General features: G+C 52.8%; 1 protein-coding gene across 3 annotated transcripts in view; it reads right to left on the minus strand.

Annotated features, from left to right (window-relative positions):
• ASB18 (ankyrin repeat and SOCS box containing 18) overlaps nucleotides 1-17,417 on the minus strand; it is a 66,341-nt gene that overhangs the window by 12,050 nt on the left and 36,874 nt on the right. For all 3 annotated transcript variants that reach the window (XM_021075269.1, XM_021075270.1, XM_021075268.1), the window contains one exon: nucleotides 7,120-7,624. In XM_021075269.1, coding sequence (XP_020930928.1) covers nucleotides 7,120-7,624 — 505 coding nt within the window. The remainder of the gene's footprint in view (nucleotides 1-7,119; nucleotides 7,625-17,417) is intronic.

The raw sequence follows: 17,417 nt of genomic DNA on the forward strand, positions 1-17,417 counted from the left end.
CTGCTCATGGCAACCCTGGATCCTTAACCCACTGAGCGAGGCCAGGGATCGAACCTGCAACCTCATGGACACCAGTCAGATTCATTTCTGCTGAGCCATGATGGGTACTCCAACACTAGTCCTCTGTAGTGAACACTGACTGTGACTTCCTAACACTCCAAATGATTAAGTTAATACAATCATGATACTTCCATCCCCCTTATGGTTCGGGGAAGGGCAGATTTAAGCTAACTAGGGCCAATAAAACACAAGGAAGGACACCTTCAGGGCTTCTTGAGAAGAGCAGCTGGATATGAACAGGAAGCTGGTTGGCTCAGCTGTTGCTAGAAGCCACCATGCGACCAAGAGAGGAACCATTCTGAGGGTAAGGCTGACTCATGCTGAGGTTGGAAGGTATCTGGTTCTTTGACATCATGGAGACTTGGAAGCAACCAATCCTGAAGCCTGCTTTTCTTCTGTGCTTCTCGTTCCATGAGGAACAAGGGAGGCTGGAAACATGTCAGACAGGGGGTGCCTGGTGGGGGCTGTGACTATGAGAAGAAGCTGCCTAGAGGTGTCGGAGCCCTGGAGATGCAGGTGCTGGTGTAGAAGCTGCCCAAGGCAGAGAAAGAGGAGGAGAAGACCTCGGCTTCTTGCCACCCTTCACATCTAATTTCCCACGGCGTCTCCCTTGGCTGAGCCCAGCCAGAAGCCAGCTGATCTGGGACTCTGTGTTGGCTCAAAGGGGCCAGCTGCACTGCCCATGCCCTCAGGAGGCGGTCTGAGGGTGAGCAGACAAAGAGAAACTTCACTTACACATCATGGGTTTCATTTTTTTTTGGTCTTTTTAGGGCTGCACCTGTGACATATGGAGGTTCCCAGGCTAGGGGTCAAATCAGAGCTACAGCTACTGGCCTACACCACAGCTCACGGCAAAGCCAGATCCTTAATCCACTGGGCAAGGCCAGGGATCAAACCCAAGTCCTCATGGATAGTAGTCTGATTCACTACTGCTGAGCCACAATGGGAACGCCTCTTTTTTTTTTTTTTTTTTTTTTAATGGGTACATTGCTCAGCACATGGAAGTTCCCCAGCCAGGAACTGAATCCAAGCCACAGTGGCAACCTACTGACCAGATCCTTTAACCCACCATGATGCACCAGGGATCAAACCTGTGCCTCTGTAGCAACCTCAGCCACGGCAGTCGCATTCTTAACCCACTGCTCCACAGCAGGAATTCTCTCTCTCTCTTTTTTTTTAATGAATCAGTTCTGCCTTTTACTTCCTTTAACCCGTAATCTAATCTACCACTGTGCTTTTGCTTTTTTTTAACATAATTCTTCTCTTCCATCTTCCTTTTTTTGTCATTCTATTGACTTCTCTTCTTAACCTGTTTGGTTTTATAGATTTTTTTTTTTTTTTAATCCACACCTGTGGCATGCAGAAGTTCCTGGGGTCAGGAATCAAACCCGTGCCACAGCAGTGACAATGCTGGATCCTTTGCCAACTGAGCCACAAGGGAACTCGTGGTTGTATGGATTTAAAGGCTGGATCTTCTTATGCTCCACAGAGGATGGCACCCATGGCACGTGATTGCCCAGATTTTCTTCTGGACCTTTGGGTGAGAAGTATGGATTTCCTCTCTATTCTCAGGACGCTCTGTCATTTTGCTTTTTCAGCCCTTCACCCTTCCACGAATCCATTTATTTTTCTCTGTGTTCATCTCTGGTTAAGGTGAGATCCAGACGCGAGGTCTGGCAACATGCTGGGGAAGTCCACGGTCCCGCTCTCTGTCCGCCTGTGAGACGGGGGCGGGGAGGGCAAAGTGGAGGAAGGCTGGGTGATGCCCAGCCCAGTTTCCCGTTTGCCCACCCACCTGGGGACCTGGAGGCCTCCTCCTCCTGGCCTCTCCCCAGCGGAGTTAGCAGGTTGCTATGCAACTGGGTTCCTCAGTTTCCACCCGCACACAGTGCCCCTCCCAGGATGCACTGCGCCTCCACGAGCAGCCCTCACTGCCTGGGGGGCTTGAGCGTCCGTGTGGGACATCCGCCTGGACACTAGGACCACTCAGCAGCGGCGCGGCAGCCCTCCTGACTCAGACAGGAGGTCTTGGTGCTGGTGCCGCGGATCCGCTTTCTCCCCTCCCCCACCGCTCCCTTCCCGCCTGTCTACGTCTTCCCAGAAATTTTAACACGGAGACAGGAGCAGCTGCCCTTTTAAATTGGTAATCATGTTCCGATGAGCATCTCTGGTCCCCTCCCTGCCTCAAATTTGTTTTTTCCCCTAATCCGTTCCTGTCACAAGCTTGGGCTTAAGTGGGCTTTAGAGAAGGAGCGAGGCACAGAAGGGACATGGGAGGCTGAGCTGCAGAAGGAGGGCCAGGAGGGGCTGTGCGTCTTCCCACCCAGCCTCGCACCCCACCGGGTGCTCTTGATGTGTTGGTATTTCTGGCTTACAGGAGCCAGCCATTTCCTGGGGGCCAGCAGTCCCTGAATTCAATCGTCTCCCTTCTGCGTTGGGAGAAAACCAAGCCATTAAGAAGAGCCCTTCGCACTGGACCCCTCCCCCCAGAGCCAGGCTGTTAATCTTGCTGTGGCATCCGGGCCAATTCCTGCATCTTCGGACTCACCTGGACCCTCCAGCTACCCTCTAATGGGCCCGCTCACTACTCTCTGTAAAATATTCAGTGCTTCCCAGGGGCTGCCTGCAACCTGGACACCCCCCCCGCCCCCCCAAGAGCTGTCCTCCCCTGGCAAGAAGCCCTCCTCCAGGCCCCTCCTCCCTGGGTCACGGACTGTGACAAAGTCTTATTGCCTGTCTCTGGGAATTCATTTCCTGTCTCTCCTCTGTTCCACCTCTCTGGGGCTCCCGGGCCCTCCCCACCCCCGCAGCACTGGGCCCCCTCATGTTTGCCAGGCAGCTGGCTGCCTTCATTATTTTTACGCCAACACAGTTTAAAAATCTCCGCTGCCTCCTTGCTGTCTGCGGAGAAGCGGCTGCCACATTACTCTGACACGCTGATGTCATTAGCGCCCAGGCACGCTCTCTTCAGCTAATGAGGCGGCAGAAAGAAAATTAAGGGGGAAAAAAATCACACGGGCGCGTTGCTTTATATGTAGATGGAGAAAAAAGGCCAGAGCAAGGAAAAGGGAGCGAGGTTTCCGAGAGTGCGCCTCCCCTCCCACGGGGCACGGTGCACCCGCTGCCCGGTCGGGGAGCCTGGACACGGAGCCCTGGCTTTTGGCCTATTGCTACCCCAGGAGTCCGGGAAACGGCTGAGAGATGGGAGTGTGAGGTCACATTGCCTAATTCCGTAACGAGGTAAAAAGAAAACACAAAAACTTTAGGTCCATGTTTTCAGCTCGGTCAGGGCCCAGACGGTGAGGCAAGACTGGAGATGTGCACGTGGTTCTAGAATCCTTCTCACCAACCACCTCCATTTCTCCTTTCCAGTTACCTGGATCCCGCACCTGGACTGCACGACCGGCCCTTTATGCCAGCGTGTTCTCCACCCCTGAGCACAGAAGTCACCTGCCCAGTTGCCACTGGATTATGTCACCTCTCAAAGTGATGTAATCGATTCGCATTGTTCTTAAGACAAAGGCTTAAACGTTTAACCAGAGCCCTCCCTCGCATCCCAGCTCAGCTGGCTCCCTCTTGCTGTCTCTTCTCCAGCTACTCCGGCATCCTCCCCCGCGTCCCCTGCCCCCACAGGCTGCATTGCTCCTTCTGCCCCAGGACATTGGCCTGTGCTGTTCCTTCTGCCTGGAATGGCTTTCCCTCCCCTCATCACATAGCTAAGTCTGTAGTCCTCAGATAGGGGGTCACTCTATAAGAGCTTGAGGGAGCCTTGGACACACAACCTCTCCCTCCCCTGCCCAGCCAGGTCTGGCCCCTCTTTGCCACTCCCAAGGTTTGGAGGGCCTTGGCTTTGCAGCTTTTCACACCACGGCAGTTTCCCAGTGGTGTGTGTGTGGTTGTCCAAGTCGAGGCCACCTCACCCACATGACCAGCAGCTCCCGGAGGGCAGGAAAAACCCTGGCTCCCATTCAATAGTGCAACTCCAGCATCCAGCACAGCCGGTCCCTAGAAACATTTGCTGAATGAATGAATGTTTACAGGATGCCTGTGGGGGAGAGCTTTCATCATGTCCCCAACTCGGTCCGGGCTTATGATGGCCCGGGGGAGGCGCAGAAGGAGCAAGGAAGGTGAGCAAGGCCCTTTATCCCCAACAAGCCTCTAACCCCAAAAGTCAACTGGCAGCAACCAGTCTGGATCCACACTCGTGTCTGTTTCTCTGCCTTCCTGCCTGCTCTCCTCCAGGCGGGGCCCCATCTGGCCTGACAACTTCCAGAATTCCAGCCTGGCAGCAGCCCGATCCCGCGCCTGCACCTGCCCTCGCACCCCATCCCCGACTCTGGTGTTAACTAGCGGTCAGCCGGGCAGAAAGGCCTGGCATTGTCAACATGCTTGCTTCCCAAGCCGTGACACCGCTTTGATGTTCGCGGCAGCGCAGTGCGCACGGCTCCGATGGATGCTTCCAGTCCGCCTGCCGCGGAGACGGGGCCTTTGTCTGGGCACGGGAGAACTGTGATTTATGTCATGGGCTCGCTGTGAAACCTTTTGCCTCAGTAATTCTGAGCTCCGTGGGTGTCTCTTTACATCTATTTAAAGCACGGCTGCTGCCCACGGCCTGCGTGCTCTGTGACACTCCCCGTGCCTCTGTGTGCGCCTTGCCGTGGCGCTGAGTCTTGCCTGCACTGCATCTTTGTGGCTCCTTTCAGCGTGTTTGCTGCGCACTCAACGGGACTGCTGAGCCGAGTCGGGTCGGCCCTTTGATGTCCGGTGTGTTGATGAGACCCCTTCCCTGGCGGAGCACTCGCAGGGGGCCTGGGTGGAAGAGGATGCTGCCGCCAGATTTCCAGAGTGTTCGCGCTGGGTTGTCCCGAGGCGAGGCCACAGCATGACCGGCACTGGAACGTTCGCTCTGAGGACGCCCAGGGCGGTGGCAAACGTGTTCCTGTTTGCGGTCTGCACCGGGGACCACTCTCTCGTGGGGCGCTCCCTCGAAGTGTGGGAGACTTTGGCGCAAAGAGATCGGATGCCCACTTCCAAAGATTTAACTGCAGCTCCGCGCCCTGCAGTTGCTGGAATCCCTCTCCTTCACTCATTCAACAAACATGGACTGAAGGTCCGCAGGTGCCTCCCCGTGCTGTGCGCGCGGGGGGGGGGGGGGGGGAGGCAAGGCTGCTTCGTGAACGCCTCAAAAGTATAAACGATTGCTCCGCGAAACTCCAGTTCCTTCCACAACGGTGTGGAATTGCAGGGAGAGAGTCATCATTACTGCCGGAAACCCAGCACGTCTTGGGTCCTGTGCCCCCCAGCCCCATGCCATGACAGCCCCCAAACTCGAACCCATCCTCACCCTCCACCCACTGACGCCCATTCCTGTGCGGTTGACATTGGATGCCCGGAGGGGATCTCAGCACAGGGCCCCTGGAGACCCACACTGGGTCTTGTCCTTAACTCCAGGTCAAGGGGGGAGGTGATTCTTACAGCCCTGCAGGCAGAGGTGCGGCCCTGGAGGATGATGGGTGAGGGGCCGCACCCAGGACAGGGAAGTCTGGACAGAGGTCAAACGGAATGACTTGAGGCTAACAAAGGATTATGACTAGTCACCACGGAAATAAATTGGCTTTATTTTTTCTCTAAAAGAATCTGGACCGGGTGTTTTTCATTTGTAAAGTCTTTGCTGTTTTGTTTGTTTCTGGTTCATTCTTTACAGTTTTCTACCATGAGGATTGAAGGGTCCATCTTGTTTTAATGAAGAAATGGTGTGAATTGGAGGGGTTTGTTTCCATTTTATCGGTTGATCAACTAATAAGCCTGTAATCTTGCGAAGTGTCAAAATGTAGATTATGAATAAAAAGGTGTTACAGAATATAAACCTGCTGGCGTGGTTTCCCTTTCGAGAGTCCAAGACATTGAAATCACTACATGAGGAGAGTGGAGTGCCAGGACGGTTACTGGACGGTAGTGTGAGAATTGGCATCAGAAAGTTGTTACGTTGATCAAATAAAGAAGCACCCAGGGAGCTGTCTGGGTGGAGTTTCACTGCTCACCTCTGCTGTGACAGACACGAACTTGGGGTGCATCCGGCCACAATGCAAAGTTAGCATCTGAGAGAAATGTGTGCATCTCCCTATCTCGGACCTTTTAGAACACTGTCCTTTTTAGGTAACAGTGTCTTAGCTGTTTGCGTAAAACTTACCAGGCCAAAATATGTCTCTTGCATGTGACTGGTGAGTCTGGGATCATTTTTAAATTAAGGACACCCCATGCCTTCTCTTCCATGAACTCTTCTCGGGAGGACAGTGTCTTATTCCAACCAATATCGGGGGAACTTCTGTTTTGGAAACATTTTCTGTCTTTACTTTCTCTGATGAGAAATCTGTATTCTTCATCTTTATTATCTCAGCATAGGTCTGGCACGCGGAAGAGTGACAAGCGGCTCAGCGTCAAGTCTGCCAAGTGGGGATGAGGTCCCAGCACAACCCTGACCCTGGACAAGGCACTTCACCTGGCTGAACGCCAGGAGGCTGGTGTATTTCACAGGCGTGCGGCGAGGATCGAATGAGAGAAATTTGCGAAGTGCTGTCATTAATCCCATGAAAAAGGTGGATGACCACGCTCGGCATCTCCTATCGAGTCAGATGCCAGACGTGACAAGAAACTGTCATTGTCCACCGATTACATCAAAAGATAAGGTGCCCAAATATTTTGAGCCATGACAGCATCTTAGAAATAAGTGCCTGGCGTCCCCAGGTGACAACTTCGCAAGGTCACACTCGAGTATGCTTGCTGACGGTCCAACCTTTGAAATTTTCTAGTGACTCTAGAAAGGCCTCCCAGCCCCTGCACCTCAAGGGGCGGTCGCAGACCTGCAGCCTCAACGTCACCTGGGAGCTGGCTGGACATACACCCCCCACCCCACCCCGCCCCACCCCCGCCGGGCTGAATCACGATGTGCCTTGGCACCCGTCTCCAGGGGGTTCCTGGGCCCCTGACAGTCTGGGAATGGCTGCAGGCCAGGCCCCGGAGCTGCCAAGTCCTCGTGGGTGTCCCCCGGCTCCCTCTTACCTTGGAGAAGGCGTCGGGCCACACGGTGGGGGAGCCGTGGTTGAGCAGCGCCTGCACCGTGCGATGCGGCGCGGCCTCGCGGGCGCAGGCGGCCGTCTGCAGGACGCAGGCCAGCGGCGTCGCGCCCCCGTAGTCGAGCGCGCCCACGTCGGCGCCGTGTCGCAGCAGGAGGCGCGCCAGGTCGTGGCGCGCGCGGCCGCAGGCCTTGTGCAGCGGGCTGCGCTCGTCCTCGTCGCGCGCGTCCGCCGCCGCGCCGCCCCGCAGCAGCAGCGCGCACAGGCGCAGGCAGCGCGCGTGCTCGTCGGGCCGCCGCGCCGCGCCGCACGCCACGCTCAGGGCCGTCTCGCCGCGGCCGTTCCTCGCGTCCACGCTCGCCCCGCGGCCCAGGTAGAGGAGCGCGTGCTCGTCCAGGCCGTGCCGCGCCGCCACGTGCAGGGGGGTGTCCAGGCCCGCGCCGCCCGCGCGCCGCACCGAGGCGCCGTGCTCCAGCAGCGCCTGCGCGCACCTGCGGGGAGGCCGAGGCCGGTCAACGGGGCGGGGCGGGGCGGGGCGGGCCAGACCCCGCCCTCGCCGCCCCCGCCCTCGCCGCCCCCGCCCCCGCCCTCGTCGTCCAAACACGCCTGGGCTCCCCAGCGGCCGGTCGCGTCCAGACTTCGGGTTCCCGGGCCTCGGACACTCCCCCTCGCCCCCACCTGAGTGGGCTCCCTGAACTAGCTAGGGTGGCCCCAAGGGCAAAGGACGGGAATCCAGATCTCCTGTGCCCCGCCCGGCTATAGCAGTACCAAGTGAACTTAAAAAATAAAGAGATTACAGCAAGCCTGGGCGGCAAGGCCCACTAGTTACGAAGTGGTGGACACTTATAGGGACATTTCCTAAGACTCCACGAGCAGCGTTAAAATGGACTTTATTTATTTATTGCTTTTTTGGGGGGCAACATATGGAGGTTCCTGGGCTAGGGGTTGAATCAGAGCTACAGCTGCAGCCTACACCACAGCCACACAACGCCAGATCCAAGCCACATCTGCGACCAGTGCCACAGCTCATGGCAACGCCAGATCCTTAACCCCTGAGTGAGGCCAGGAATCGAACTCTCATTCTCATGGGTACTAGTCAGATTCGTTCCCGCTGAGCCATGTGGGAACTCCTGACTTTGTGATTTATAACTGCTCGGTCCTACTTTGGAAGGTAACGTGGTTCAAGCGACTTGCTGGAAACAGGAATTACCTGGCCTCCTTGTCACAGGTGGCAGTTGAGGGCTTGGGAGTGAAGGTTCTGAAGACCGTCAGGCTCTTTATCAGCTGGCATGTACCTCAGCTTTGTGACGTGAGAGGCAAGGCTTGCCTTAGTCCCAGGGAGGGACTCTATCCGTCCCTCAAGACACGGACACAGCTTGTCACTGGGGTATCCTCAGATGGGACTGGAAGCGTGGGCGACACCCTCAACCACGCTTAACTGTGGGACTGTATTTCAACCAAACTCTGCTTGAACAGACTGGATTTGGCTGTATGGAAATTCCACCATAGTGTCCTGGGCATCGAGGGTCCCTTGGGACATGTGGTCTCAGTCAAAGGTGAGTGTCTTCTGCTGCCTCCGGGTCCATCAGGTGGGTCCCAAGTCTGTCCTCTGCCAGGACAGCAGCTTCTTCAGAACTGTTTCCACACCTGGGAAAGTCCAGGCGCTCCACCTAAGTGCAGGCGGCAGGCTGCTGGCCAGGGAGACCCGGGCTGGACCTTGGGCCTCGGACACTGGTGGCAAGCAGTCTGCCCCATCCTGGGAGTAGGACAATCTCACAGACCCCCCCCCCCCAGTCCGTCCTCCATTCTGCTGGCCTTGTCCTTTGTGGGCACTGCCACAACACAGTCCCACGTCAGCCACCCACTCCTGGGGCACCTCCTGGACCTTGACATCCCTGTGTTTGTCCCACCTTTGGATGCTGACATGCCAGCGGGCACACTTCCATTTGTGGCTTGGGTCCCTCTCGCTCACTGTCCTGTTGGTACCTTCCTCATCTGAGCACCATGGAGCCTGGAGTCCTTGAACGCAGACTCTCTCAGCCCCTCCTGGCTTCACTTCCTTCCCTGGGGGGCAGCACTCCTCTCACTCTCTTCTCAGCATCCTCAATTCCCTTGGGTTGAGGGGACATGGCTGTTCCCTACATCCGCTGGCCAAATCTGCAACCAGGAGCCCATTCATCGTCCACTCTCTCTTCCCCACTTGGCTGGGAGGTGCCGCTGGAGGAACCGCCGTGCATGGAGATTGGCTTCCAGGCTCAGCTAATCTCGGGGCCCTTCAGTTCACACCTCCCAGGGCTGAAGGCTGGCTCCTTATTCTCTGTCCTTTAGTGGCTGTTCCAAACGTGGACCGTTATCCCAAGCAGTCCTGTTTCCGCTCCCGTCCCCCTCGGCATTCTATTCTTCCTTCATTCAGAGAGCGCGGGCGCTCCTGGGAACTGCCATCCTTTGCCGGTGAATCGGCCTCACATCTGTTAGGATCTGTTTCTCCTCGATGGTCTTCTTCTTCCATTTGACTCTTGATCCCCTTGGCCCAGGCGTAGTCCTCTTCTGCTTCCTTAGGGGTCTTTATAAATTACTTGCTCCTTGCTTTCTCCTTGTTCTCCTGTGTTCCCCCCACCCCTCTACAGTTGGTCACTCAGTCCTATTGATTCCATCTTGCTCATAATTACTTGAACTGCTTCCTCCCTCCGTCCTCATTGTCACTGTCCTTTCTTGAGGCCCCAATCATTTCTTGCCTATTAATGACAGTCTCCCAGTTTGGTCCCCTGCGCCAATCAAACAAGCTCCGTAGCACCTAGGGCGAGTCTTCCAGCGTGATTCTGAAACATGCGTCTGCTGAAAGTCCAAAGACTCCTCCTGCCTGTTGGAGAAAGCCTGGGCTTTTTCCTCCGCCAGAACACAGGACATCTCATGATCCAGGTTGTGTGGCCTCGCCAGTTCATTGCCCAGGGCTCCATCCTGTGCTTTCATCCTACCGGACCAGGCGTGCTTCTTAGCATGTAGCCTGTGCTTCCTTTCTCTTCCCCTCGGTCATGCCTCTGTGTTGCTGTGTAGCCTGTACCTGAGCGCCTGGGCACAGCCTTTATCACACCATGTTTCAAATGTTCACTGGCACGTTTGGCTCCTCTCTTAAGACTGTTGGCTCATTGAGTGTAGAAATGGGGGCTTATTTATCTCTGCTTCCCGGCACTTACGGCAGGCCCAGCTCACAATTGGTCTTCCCTAAAAGCATCTTGAACAAATGCGTGTCCTTAATGAACAGCTTCCAGTTTTCCATCCCATGGCTGCTGTTCTCCCCATTATTCACCTGGCTGGGGCTTGAGGCTTTCCAGGCTGGAAGCGGCTGCCCTGAGATCGGTTTATATTTCTACCCAGGGGCTCTGGATATTTTTAATTCTCTCTCCATATTTCTCTAGCCTCCATATCAGCAGTATGCCAGGAAGTGGTCTGTGTCGGGTGAAAGACCTTTACAAACAAGTACAGTTTGATGTGAAATGTCCTTTGGGACAATAAGCAGCTAAGTGAGGATGCAGATATGACACTCAGAGTGCTTCAGATCCACTACCTCCTTGCCTCTCTGGGAGGGATTTTGAACAGTGCAGCGGGAGGTGAGAAATCAAGAGTTCCGTCTCATTTTGCCGCCGAGCCTGTGTGCACTCATAAACAATTACAAAACATTTTCTTCTGTGCGCACTCGTTCTCTTTTTTAAAGCAGCCCAGCCTCTCCGAAGAAGTCCACTGGGAAATACAAGCGGGTCTCTTTTCCACGTGCACAGCCGAACTGGCCGATGGCCAGGTTGCTCTGTGCAACAAAGATACCTTTCAGAAGAATGAGGACACTGGCCCACTCTCTGGAGAGCCGCAGGTGCCTTTTCTTTTTCTTTCTTTCTTTCTTTTTCTTTTCTTTTTTTTTTTTTTGTCTTTTTGCCTTTTCTAGGGCTGCTTCCCGCAGCATATGGAGGCTCCCAGGCTGGGGGTCCAATCGGAGCTGTAGCCGCTGGCCTACACCAAAGCCACAGTAACTCGGGATCTGAGCCGTGTCTGCGACCTACACCCCAGCTCATGGCAATGCCAGATCCTTAACCCACTGAGCAAGGCCAGGGATTGAACCCGCAACCTCGTGGTTCCTAGTCGCATTCGTTAGCCACTGAGCCGCGACAGGAACTCTGGTGCCTTTTCATTTTTAATGAAGAGCTTCAAATTGGCTAAAGCTTGGCACTTTCTTAGAGCAGGTAATGACCACAGGCATGAGAAAAAACAACACAGCAAATTGACCGGGGCACGTCTCTGTGGGCACACACTGGGCAGTCATTAAAAATGAAGGTGTGGGAGCCTGTTTAATGACATGGAAAGCTGTATATGCAGTGGTCATGTGAAAAGACCAGGTCACAAAACAGCATTGAACACTCCCATTTGAAAGAAGAGCAGAAGTGTCATACGCACAGAAAGAAAGCTTAGAAATACGTGGGTCAATGTGCGTGGACCTCTGGGTGACGGGGTGATGGGTGCTTGTATCTCCTTTTTGCCGGCCTGTATTTTCAAGTTTTCAAGTGCATTTTCCCAGAGGATTCAGAGTTGACAGATTGAAAGAGGAGCCACCACACAAGTTATTAATCACCAAACCCATCCCCTCCACCAGCCATAGCAGTAGCTTGGGGATTCTAAGAATGTCAGCTCAGCTTTCCAGGTTCCTAGAATGTTCTCAAATTTTCCGTGGATCTGTCCAGGCATAAGCAGCGATCTTGGAAAGCGTGGACAGCAGGAAAGCACGAGGGGGCGTGGGGAGGAGAGGGCAAGGGTGGCGGGAGGTCCTCGTGATGAGCAGAGCAGGGAGAACAGCCTGGGGACCTCCAAGGCCTGACCTTGCCAACCTGACCTTGTAGGCATCAGTGCCCCCAGTTGAGGAAGAAATGGCCCAGCAGGGAAGGCACTGCCCGAGCCTTTGCAGGACTGTGCCAGGAACCCAGCTTTGGCTGAAGCCTTTCCTTCTAAGGCAGACTCGGCGAGCAGGTTTCCTGCTATCCTCACAGACACCAGTAGAAAGGCCTGGAGCCAGTGTGGGACAATCGCTGTCAAGAGTCAAGGGTAAGCTCCCATCTGACGATGTCAAAACAACTTGTCTCTGTCTTACAGAGATTAAGGAGACACTGTGTTGTCTGAAAAGCCTCTGATACGAAGCAACTTGGGCCAACACTGCCCACCCCCCACCATCCCTCGTCCCCGTCTTTGATAATGATCAAGGTGACAGGCTGTTACAGGGCCCAAGGTTGACAATGCCCAGAAAAAGTGGCTTGAGCCAAAAGGCAGGAGTTAATAGAGATGAACCCATCAAGGGCTGTTGAATTAATGTCATTTTAACTTATTTCTAAAGAAAGAAGTAGGACTCTGACCCCACGTCCGCACACGGCTCCCTCTCCCGCCAGCATCTTCCTGAAGCGCCTGCTTTCCCACTCACCTCCCGGGTACAGAAGGTGCTGAATGCTTCAGGCTGGGCCCCCTCACGGCTCACCTGTTCCCTTTCACACCGCCTGCCAAGCCGCCCTGCACCCCACGGGACAGCATCTGCTCTAGGCGTTCCTTCTCCGCCCCCCCCCCTCCCCATCCCTCTGGTTGCACAGAGCCCTCACATGTGGTATTTCACAGCCTCTGATTCTGAGCTAGGAGGTCAGTGCACTGACCCAGCACGTGGTCTTTTAATCTATTATTTGAAGAAAGTTATCTTTAGTCCTTGCAACAAATCTGCGTTGTAGGTGGAGTTTGCGTGTGGGGGAAATTGAGGCTTAGAAGACCAATGACTTGCAAAGGTCCATCCAGCCAGAACCGGTAGAGTGGGGACTGGGCTGCTGTGTCTGGCTTGGTTCTCAGTCCACCCTCCCATCCTGCTGCTCTTCCCCGGGGTACTATTTGTTAAGCACCTTCTGAGCCAGACACCTGCTAGGCATTTCCCATGTGTTCCCTCTGAACTTTTCATTCCTTGGTTCATTCACCAGGGGGAGAAGGTCCTCCTTGCTCTATACAACAGCCTGTCAAGGCAGGGGATGTGCATCTTTGCGGAGCACTCCCCAGAGATCCTGGGATGCGCGGCGTCAGGACACTGAAGGTGTCAGGGGACCTCGTGCTACAGGGCAGACAGCAGGAACCTGCTTCTCTCCCAGTCCCGTGGGTGGTCCTACACTGTACATTTCATTCTCCCTCGTTTTCAGTGAGGATTCAGTGTTTTGAGGTTTGACCTCAAGAAGGGGGGGACCTGGGATGAGACAATGACCACACGGTCAGAACATCCTGCTTGGGACGTGAACCCCAGCGGGTAGATAAGAACCACCAAAAGAGCAATCTTACAACAATGACAAAGAACTACAGGAATGTAAGGCCAAACTCAAGATTGAAAAAATCTCTTAAATTTTTTCATGGGGAAGGAGACACTGCTTCCAAGCCCTCTGGTAGGGGTGTTCAGAGGCTGTCTCCTGAACAGTGTCAACTGCTGGAAGTCGCTGGTGACCTTGGACAATTCTGACTGCCCTCTCCTGCTTACCTCCCCTGATTGCCGCCTGAATCTCTTCTGACAGACAGAAGGGGTTTGACGCTAGGCAGTGTGTTCAGTGAGAGTAATGGGTGTCATGAGCCAGTCTTGTTGAATCATCATTATGCTGCTTTTCCTTCTGGGAGTTGACATGCAGGCAGATGGGCTGGAGACATGTCCCCCGGGGCAGGGTGGCTGGAGCCCTAAGCTGGGCAAGGGCAGGACTGACGGGGGAGCGCTGAGGACACGGGGGAGAGGCAGGAGTCAAATGCAGCCTCACTTTCTGATGAAGCCACTGGAAGGAGGCTCCTGCTGTGGTCTGACTCGCCAGCTGACTCCAAATGAAGGATGGGGGAGCCGTCGCCCGACTTTGATGGAGGAGCAGTTCTACTTGGCTTCCCTGGACCTTCTGCTGAGCCTCTCCCTGGGGGACCTGCCACCCTTTCTGCTCTGTATTTTCTCCTCCCTCCCTTACTCCCAAGATGCTAAGCAGTGAGACTGTGGAGCATAAATGTTTACAACTGGAAGAGAAGATGTGAGTGGACAAGTCCCCAAGAATCGAGGGGAGATGGAGAGGGAAACTGGGTGGCCATTTCTATTCCTACTCTTTCCCTGAGAGCAATGGCTGCCACTTAATTTTTTTTCTAAAATGTTGAGTGGTTGTGGTTGGTGATGAAATTTTGGGCACATTCTCCCCAGACTGCAAGTGAAATTCTGTATTTCAGTGAATGGAGGAATGATTTAAGGAACAAACTTTGAGACGTCATCTCCGCTGTTTGCCTCACTTGCCCACGAAGGGGTATCTGACTTTCTGGAAGCTTCACTAGCGGCCCAACCTCAACAAGAAATGGGCAGGCTTTCTCTGTGCCCCTGGTGCCAGTTTACTGGGTGAAGGGGGAGGCCCAGAGGCATCAGAGTGAGGGGAGGAGGAGGAGGAGGGAAAAGGGGAAGGAAAGACTCTACTCTCTTCTTAGGCAGGCATGGGGGTGATGTGGGGGAACTCTGACTTGTACGAGAGAAAAGGTTTATAGGTATACACTTATATATTTTTAAAGTGAGATAAAATTTGCATACAGAGAAATGCCCAGGTCTTAAGAGTACGGTTGTAGACGTGTCTGCAAAGGAGTACGCCTGTGTAATCTTTGCATACAGAGAAATGCCCAGGTCTTAAGAGTACGGTTGTAGACGTGTCTGCAAAGGAGTACGCCTGTGTAATCTTTGCATACAGAGAAATGCCCAGGTCTTAAGAGTACGGTTGTAGACGTGTCTGCAAAGGAGTACGCCTGTGTAATCTTTGCATACAGAGAAATGCCCAGGTCTTAAGAGTACGGTTGTAGACGTGTCTGCAAAGGAGTACGCCTGTGTAATCTTTGCATACAGAGAAATGCCCAGGTCTTAAGAGTACGGTTGTAGACGTGTCTGCAAAGGAGTATGCCTGTGTAATCTTTGCATACAGAGAAATGCCCAGGTCTTAAGAGTACGGTTGTAGACGTGTCTGCAAAGGAGTATGCCTGTGTAATCTTTGCATACAGAGAAATGCCCAGGTCTTAAGAGTACGGTTGTAGATGTGTCTGCAAAGGAGTACGCCTGTGTAATCTTTGCATACAGAGAAATGCCCAGGTCTTAAGTACGGTTGTAGATGTGTCTGGAAAGGAGTACACCTGTGTAATCTTTGCATACAGAGAAATGCCCAGGTCTTAAGTACGGTTGTAGACGTGTCTGCAAAGGAGTACGCCTGTGTAATCTTTGCATACAGAGAAATGCCCAGGTCTTAAGTACGGTTGTAGATGTGTCTGCAAAGGAGTACACCTGTGTAGTCAACAGCGCCATCCGGACATGAACTATTTCCACCTCTCCCGGAAGCTCCTTTGTGTTTGCTGCCAGTTAGTCATCATCCCCACAGGCAACCATGGTTCTGAGATCACTCAGCATGTTTTATCTTTTCTCAAAATTTCTACTTTTTTGTGTCTAGTTTCTTTAGCTCAGTGTGACATCTTTGCCATTCATCCATGTTGTTGCATGCACGACTAACTCTATTTTTTTTATGAGTCATATATAATGCATGTTTCAAAATTACACATAGCACAGTTTTAAAATTCATTCTCCTGTTGATATTGATGGGCATTTGGGTATTTCCATTTTTGGCTATTATGACTAAAGCTGCTATGAACATTTTTATATGTCCTCTTGTGGACATAATGTTCTCATCTCTTTTGGAGAAATAGCTAGAAGTGAGATTGCGGGTGGGTATATATTTAACTTTAAAAGAAACTATCAAATAATTTTCCAAGGTGATGACATCATTCTACACTCCCCCGAAAAATGTGTGAGAGTTCCAGTTGCTCCACATTCTTGCCAGCGTTTGGTGGTGTCAGTCTTTTTGACTCTAGCCATCCTCGGGGGTGTGACACAAAGAATATTTCCTGGTGGTTTTACTTTGCATTTCTCTGATGACTAATGATGTGGTGCACCTTTCTGATGGCTTATTGGCCATTTCTATATCTTTCTTGAAGCGTCTGATGGAGGATTTTGCCCGGAGGGTAAGGGTTTGATTTAGCTTGGATGACTTCTAATTCCTGGCCGGTGAGTCGTATGTATCAAATAGAACTTGGTAAGGGACCAGAAAGCTGAAGACTCTGCCTGAGATGCAAGGAAGTGGCAGGGGAGGGGAATAAACATATTTGAAACATTGTGACAAGAGATGCACAGGGCTACTTCCTGAATATCCATAGTTTTTGAAAAAAAATTAGGTTACTAAGGGAGAAATGATATTTCTCTATTGCTTTCTCTTAGTTTTCAAACCTGACAGTTCCCACTTTACTGGCAAAACACGGGCTCTTGGGGGCCCTGGTTTTCTAAACTGGGGATAACCATGCCTTGCAGGCCTGCTAACAGGACTGCAGCAACCAAGACACTTGCAAGTTCTCAGGATGTGACGTCCTGCTACAAATATCAACTCTTCAATGGGGACGGCCCCTAACTGACGCCTTGGTCTTTAATATTCCTTTAGGTGCCTCAAAGTCCTGTTGAGCCAGACCCCTGGTTTCTCCCCTCAAACTACAAATCAGCCACTCATCTGGGAGTGGAGAGTGGACTGTTTACCAGATCGTGCGTCCAGGCCTTCGAGCCGGCACCTCGTGTTAATAAAGCTCCTGTTCTTTGGGGTTGGGACGAGGGCTTGGAATAGCTGTCCCCGCTCCAAGCCTGATCAGAGAGTGCCTTCCTGTCCTTGAGATTTCAACCTGCCAGGTCTGAATTAGAAAAGAAGAGTCCCAGGATTTTCTTCAATAGTTGTTCCTCCTCAGATACAAAGCTGCTTTCCCAGGTCCAATTCTGGCTAACGAATTAATTTTTTATTTAGTTGAACTGACACCACTGAGACAAAAAAGTAAACCTGCCTGCTTTTGGACTAATCCGTTCCTGACAGAAGCGAGTGAAGCACGTCCTCCTGACTTTTGTTTAAATCAAGACGGCTTCAGATGAGAAAAAGTATCCGGACTCTGCTAATTCTTTTCTCATTTTAATTACCTCGGAATTTTAAAAAGAGTCAAGGAGAGGCATCTGATAATAAATAGGGCGTGGCTGGCATGCAGGCTCCCAACGTGAAGAGAGTAACTTTACTGGAACTTTTCTTTTTGGGAAAATCTCTTCAAAAGACACCTAGATTAAAGCTCCGATAACCCTTTTTGTGTGTTGAATTCTGAATGCTGAAGCTTGCTGGTTGGAAGGAAGCACAGATAATTTTTTTTTTTTTTAATCCCAGG

Source organism: Sus scrofa, chromosome 15 (assembly GCF_000003025.6).
Source record: "Sus scrofa isolate TJ Tabasco breed Duroc chromosome 15, Sscrofa11.1, whole genome shotgun sequence".
NCBI lineage: Eukaryota > Metazoa > Chordata > Mammalia > Artiodactyla > Suidae > Sus > Sus scrofa.